This window comes from Anguilla anguilla, chromosome 15, assembly GCF_013347855.1.
Source record: "Anguilla anguilla isolate fAngAng1 chromosome 15, fAngAng1.pri, whole genome shotgun sequence".
In the NCBI taxonomy this organism is placed as follows: domain Eukaryota; kingdom Metazoa; phylum Chordata; class Actinopteri; order Anguilliformes; family Anguillidae; genus Anguilla; species Anguilla anguilla.
Window position 1 is genome coordinate 32,670,717 of NC_049215.1, and position 6,554 is coordinate 32,677,270.

The following is a 6,554-nucleotide window of genomic DNA, read 5'->3' on the forward strand; positions in this document are numbered from 1 at the left end:
GTCACAGGAAACACAGACGGACTGGTTCAGGTCTTCGGTCTGGATTGAGAGATTGTTGCATGCCCTGCAGGGGGCGTAGCTGCGATGGTGATGACTGGCAGTAATAAGGCCTAATTAGCTTGTAGCCTGGGCAGCGTTGGCGGTGGCACAAGGACACGCACTTCCCCAAGGCCTCCACGCTAACAGAGCAGACAGGAAGCATTTGTTTCTCCGGGCCTTGAAATCAGCACACACAAACCCCATATGGATTTTTTTTCCCGTGTCCTTAATCCCTTTTTAATGAGCCTCTGTTTGTTATTTATCTCCTTGAAATTTGAGCTTCGAGACTGTAAGTGTTCAAACTTTTACCGAAGCGGAGTTCAGGCACTGCAAGCATGCAAATGCACAGGTCTTATTTCTGGTGGCAAAAAGTTCTGGTTAATCAGTGATCCCAAAGCAGTGAGAAAGCATGTGCATGTGCCAGTGCATGCACGTGCATGTATGTCTGTGTGCGTATGTTTGTGTGAGGGTGGCAGTGTGGTGGTATTTTATGTTTTTACATGTACTCTATGTTTTTACTTTTTATGGTGTATTTAATTGCCTTGGGTGTTTTCGATCTTGCGTTATTTCTGTTTTCACTGCTGCACAATTGCCCCTCTGGGGACAAATAAAGTTACTACTACTACTACTAATGGGTAAGAAAGTGGTCTTGTGGCCTAAAGGTCGCAGGTTTGATTCCCAGGTAGGGGATCTGGATAAGAGCATCTGCTAAATGCCTGTAATGTCAATTTAAACCCTCCCTCTGGCTGAGGGACAGCCAGGAGCCCCAAGACAAAAAAAAAAAAAACTGATAAGATGAGGTTAGGCACTATAAAGATTGTCAACACACAGAGTATATGTACTGAAGACCCAACTCAGTTTCAAGCTATGCTTTAACCCTGCAGGGCTACCTCAGATCGTACGTTCTTGCACTCGGCTGAACTACCAAGTGTGTCAGATCCGGTAAGGCTAGCTTGACACTGACCCTAACTACCGAGTGTGTCAGATCCGGTAAGGCTAGCTTGACACCGACGCTAAACTACCGAGTGTGTCGGCTTTGTAACAGCCTGCTTGACACCTTGGATGTGTGTAAACAGCCCCTTAACGTGTGCCCCTTAGATCTGATAAGCGAGCATCTGGTCCTGCTGGCTTGAGTGTGTGCCCCAGCCCGCTCCACAGTCCAGACAACCGGATCTGACTTCATGAACTCCACTATTGAACTTTACCATTTAACAGGCTATCGGACTATAGGAATGGCTAACTATAGGACTGGCTAAAGAGAAAAGTTTTAAGAAGTCTACACTTAAAGACAGAGAGATGTGTGTATCTGAAGCTCACTGTGTGTGTGTGCATGAGTATGTGCATTTCTGCTTTTTTTCTTCATAATAATAATTCATATATTTTCTTAATTTTTTTTGTTATTTTGTTGTTTCTAATAGTATTTATTCAACAAAATCGCAGCTCTGCAATCACGGTTATGGAATCCATCTGCCTGATTTCCTCAGACGGTCGCTGAAGTTCCGGCGGGTTCATCATCGCTCCTGCGGCGAAGGGGGATGTGAAAGCCAGCCGCACATCGCCCGCCCGCCCGCCCGCATGCCCGCCCGCCCGCCCGCCCGTCCGTCTTTACCGACGCGTCCCTGAATCAAAGAAGACTGTTGAGTCGAGGTCATGCCTTTCAGCGAGAAAAAAAAAAAAAAAACCCAAGAGGAGACGATTACTCACATCCGCCCGGTTTCCCGGGAAACGCTGCCGCTCTGGCCTCGCTGGGCTCGGCGAGCTCCTCTGGTTCTGCTCTCGGGTCTGCAGGTCTGGAGCTCCTCTGGTTCTGCCCTCGGGTCTGGAGCTCCTCTGGTTCTGCTCTCGGGTCTGCAGGTCTGGAGCTCCTCTGGTTCTGCTCTCGGGTCTGGAGCTCCTCTGGTTCTGCTCTCGGGTCAGGAGCTCCTCTGGTTCTGCTCTCGGGTCTGGAGCTCCTCTGGTTCTGCTCTCGGGTCTGGAGCTCCTCTGGTTCTGCTCTCGGGTCTGGAGCTCCTCTGGTTCTGCTCTCGGGTCTGGAGGCGAAGCGGCTCTGCGGGGAAGTGAGACCTGCGGTGCTGTGGCGGGCGGTCCGAGACACAGCTGCACGAAAGAACGCTTCCTCCTAGAAAGCGAGGTTTTTTTTGGGGGGTTTTTTTGGGGTTTTTTTTTTTTATTTTAGATTTTTTTTGGGGACTGCCGGGTACAGACCGCACCAAGCCTCGTGTAACCACGGCTGCGACCAGGGGTGCCATTTGGGGCGAGGAGGGGGGAGGGAGTTGGGACAATTCCAAGAGCCCTGAATGACCGGAGTCCTCAAAAACAACACGATGGTGGGGCCCAATTTGAAATATTTTCATGGGATGCTAAAACCCCTGGTGGCGCCCCTGGCTGTGACTGACACCACGGACTGATTATTTTGGCACTCGTTAACAGATCGTGTGATAAGTGATCGCATTTCAAGTGAGAAATGGTGAAAGCTGCCTCTGCGTGAACCACCCAGATGAGCTAAATAGGACCCAACAATCACAGGACATGAGCTGTGTCCCTGAGCCAAAAACCTCCAGGCTTCAAACTGGCAGTACCCTTAACTTCAGAACTCCCATCAAGCAAGGAGCAGGAAATATTTTTTGGTCTTTCAATCAAAACTGAAAACATTTGTCATTTATTGTTTGAATGCAAGTGGATTGTGGGGGGTGAGAAAGCCATAAGAAGCAAACATTAAACAAATAGCTACAGTTCAGGAAGCATCAATCACATAAGGACATGAGCAGAAAAAGCAGGGGGAAAAAAATCAATTTTATTTTCCCTTCAGTTGCAGTACAGATGTCTGGCTTTTTGTCCTTCTTTATTATTTTGAAAAATTAATCGAAGAAGCACAAGGTCAGGTGCCTCATAAACCGAAAAAAGGATGGAAGTCGTTCTTTTGAAGGGCAGCGCCGTCTGAATTCCTCAGACAACGGGGGTCTTTTTTTAAAAAAACGTCCGCCACTTCAAACGGATCCGGCTGGGTCGTGATGAGCTTTACTTTGTTGACGAAGACGGGCTTTTTAATTACCAAACTACATCAGACCTTGTAAAGATGCGGGCGAGAACGTCGGTCCAATCAGGGGAGACTGCGATAACGTTTCGCAGTGTCGGGCTGTTGTTTCACGGGGATCCTCCTCAGTGCGCTAACCCTCCAGCACCAGCCCTGTCATAAACCCTGTCTGCTCCTCTCTGGCTGGGGCGACGCCCTGGTCTAGCGGCGCGTATGATGGAGGATGTGACTGTTTTGCGCCGGCGTCTGCTCTTAATTATTTAACACCCCGATCGTTTAATTAATCTGACACTTTTTTGGGTGTGTCGCAGCTGTCGGCGGCGTGCGTGTGTGTGTCCTCGGGGGGGGGGGGGGGGGGGGGGCTTTACTGCCGTGTGATGAAGGAGCAAACCCTCGCCATGGCGCGCAGCTGTTTACACAATTAAAGCCAAAAAGAACTGCGGTTAAAAAGCCGAGCGTTAAAGTGTGCAGCCCCTCTATCTTAGGGCCCTCAGCCACGCCCTTAAGGGCCCTCAGGCACAATCTTAGGGCCCTCAGGCACGCTCTTAGGGCCCTCAGGCACGCTCTTAGGGCCCTCAGGCACGCTCTTAGGGCCCTCAGGCACGATCTTAGGCCCCTCAGCCACGCCCTTAAGGGCCCTCAGGCACAATCTTAGGGCCCTCAGATGCACTCTTAGGGCCCCTCAGTCATGCTCTTAGGGCCCCTCAGTCACGCCCTTAGGGCCCTCAAACACGCTTTCATGGCCCTTAGCAGCGCTTTTAGGGTCCCTTAGCCCCCCCCCCCCCCATCCCCCGGGGCCCTCAGGGCTGGTCCTCGGAGATCTGGAGCTGGGGGGTGCTGATCTCGCCGGACGAGGGCAGGCCGCTGGCCACGCGCAGCAGGCAGCTGATCACCATGTCCTTGGCCCGGGCGGCCTCCAGGTTCTGCTCGCGGGACAGCTGCTGGGTGATCTGGTCCACACTGGTGAGGATGAGCTCGGAGGCCAGCACGGCGGAGGGGGAGCCCTGCTGGGCCAGGCTCTCCACCATGTACTGGCGGTACAGGTCCACCAGCTTCTGCTCCAGGTACGCGTTCAGCTGCGAGTTGGAGAGCGGGCCGCCGCCGCCGCCGTGGAACAGGAAGCTGCGGTCCTTGCCGCTGCTCGTCCGCCAGCGGGAGGAGTCGCCGCGCGCGGGGGCCCGGGACGAGCGGGGCGGCGAGCCCCGGCCGGGGGGGGACTCCAGGGGCGGGGGGATTTCGCTGGACTGCAGGAACGGGCCGCTGGGGAGGCGGGGGCTGCCGGCCGCCTCCCCCTGTCCCGCGCCGAGGCTGAGGGGGAGGACCTGGTCGCCCCCGATCAGCAGGTCGCTGTAGTTCTTGCAGATGCTCTTGCAGGACGACGGCACCAGGAAGGTGTCCCCGCTGGGTTTGGACAGCCAGGGGATGTCCACTTCGGGGGTGGTCTGCCAGCCCTGCGCGGGGATGCTGCTCCGGTCGCCGCGACGACCCCCGGGCACAGTTTGGGACGGGCCAGGAACGGCGCCGCGCCCGTCTCCGCCAGGCGCCTCCGTCGCTGACCGGGGCCTGGCGGAACGTTCCGGAAAACCGCCGGGCTCCGCCATGTCCCCGTGCGGCGGTTCGAGCTCGGAGGGGGGCGCGTGGGGGGGCTCGGAGTCCAGGCAGAACCGCATTCTCCAGAGAGCACTTTCACAAAACATCCCTGCAATGCGAGAGCGACACACCACAGAGCTCAGACACGGCCCTCGGGACCTGCCACCAGGGGGCGCCAACTCCCAGCCTTTTCCCTGTCTCTCACTGGCACATGCAGCAGCGCTGACCCTGCAGGGTCTTAGGCCTGCATTCAATCAACACTTTGTCCTTAACTTTGACTGAAAATTAAATAAAAGTCTGCTTTTTTGGTCTACAGAAGCGCACTTTGGCAAGTATAGTCATCGTTAAAAACGAATGCGCTGAGCTGCATTTGTGAAAGAAAAAAACTTTCATGTTTGCATTTGCTTGTATGTTAAGATCAAATACTTTTTTTGATTGAATACAGGCCTTAATTGAATACAGTGTCTGGCAATGAAATATACCTTTTCTGTACTAATAAGCACTGCTGTGCTTGATATGGAAGCAAATAATTTGTGAGATTATTAACAACTGCCATTTCTCTGCCAGGGAAAGCCAAGAAAAGTGATAAAAAGGGACAAATATCATACTGTCATTTTAGATTTCAAATAGCAGCAACCTTTCAGCTTTCAAATAGCAGCAACAGGTCATTTTTTGTCTTGTCTCGAAAAATCCAAACATTCAGCAATGATCTTATATTGGAAATAAATGTAAATATGAACTTTATCTGTGACTTTGCAGCCAACAGGATGGCCCTCATCTACTTGCGGGACATTCGATTCGATTCTATACGCCTGCTCGACCACTCCGCTCTGTAGCAGCAGGGCGCCTTGCACTCCCTCCCACCCGAGCAAAGAAATCACGAAGCTTCTGCACCCGAGCTCCCCTGTGGTGGAACAAACTTCCTGTCCCTCTTCAAACCGCTCACTACCCATCTTCCGCCGTGGTCTGAAGACGCATCTCTTCAGACTATACCTGGACTAACTGCCACCACTCTGTATATCATTTCACTTTAAATACCCCCCCTTTCATGACACTCATGTTACATGTACCCCCATTCCAGCCCTTTTTTGTGATTTGTATTTGTCCTAATATTGTAGCTTCTTCTTCTCCCTAGTTTGGCTTGGCATACGTTAGGTCCGAACAGTGTTCACTGTGTGAACTGAACTGTGTTCTTGGCTCGAAATAGCTGTAAGGAAATGAGTCTCATACCTCATTGAACCCGTGTTTTGTAGTTGTCCAACGACTATGATATACACTTTTGTACATCGCTTTGGATAAAAGCGTCTGCTAAATAAATGTAATGTAATGTAACTTCCAGATCACTCTATACATTTTGTTTACCAGCCAAACTCATTGGTGACAATACGGTGGTGCTAAACCAGAGGAGCGTGTCCTGAAATATCTTACCTGTAGTTGGGATCGATGCAGGCGCACGTCTCTCTGATCTGGAGCTGCACCCTGAGCCTGTGAAGTTCAGCAAGGAGGAAACAGCAGTAACAGTGCAGTTACAACGACACCCTCAAAACCCCAGAGAGAGCGAGAGCGAGAGAGAGAGAGAGAGAGAGCGAGAGAGACAGCTGCCCGCCCTGCAGTAACACCCCGGTGGCAGCAGGTAGCAGCGGTGTCCTCAGCCAGAGAGAGAGCAAGAGACACCCTCCCTGCAGGTATGTAATATACAAGGTATGTATGTAATATTAAATGTAATATATGAATATTTTATATGGTGACTTCATCAGAATGGCTTTCAAACACCTGCTAGTATTTTATCGTATTTTATGATTTCCTGAGCGGGATGGGCACATTCATGAACAGCCAGTACTGCATGTCACAGATTATTAAATAGAGACTAGAAACTGAGACAGAGCGTCTT

At 51.7% G+C, this 6,554-nt stretch overlaps 1 protein-coding gene across 1 annotated transcript; it reads right to left on the minus strand.

Moving 5' to 3' along the window:
* Positions 1–2,682: 2,682 nt before the first annotated feature.
* Positions 2,683–6,244, minus strand: LOC118213705 (protein CXorf21). Its single transcript, XM_035392757.1, has 2 exons — positions 6,092–6,244; positions 2,683–4,772 (listed from the first exon to the last, which is right to left on the minus strand). The coding sequence occupies exon 2, from the start codon at positions 4,768–4,770 to the stop codon at positions 3,874–3,876; it is 897 nt and encodes a 298-aa protein (XP_035248648.1). The 5' UTR covers positions 4,771–4,772; positions 6,092–6,244; the 3' UTR covers positions 2,683–3,873.
* Between the last annotated feature and the right edge of the window lie 310 nt (positions 6,245–6,554).

What these genes read in the sequence shown, in the direction of transcription:
- LOC118213705 (XM_035392757.1), bottom strand. Translation starts at nt 4,770, where the DNA reads ATGTTTTGTGAAAGTGCTCTCTGGAGAATGCGGTTCTGCCTGGACTCC.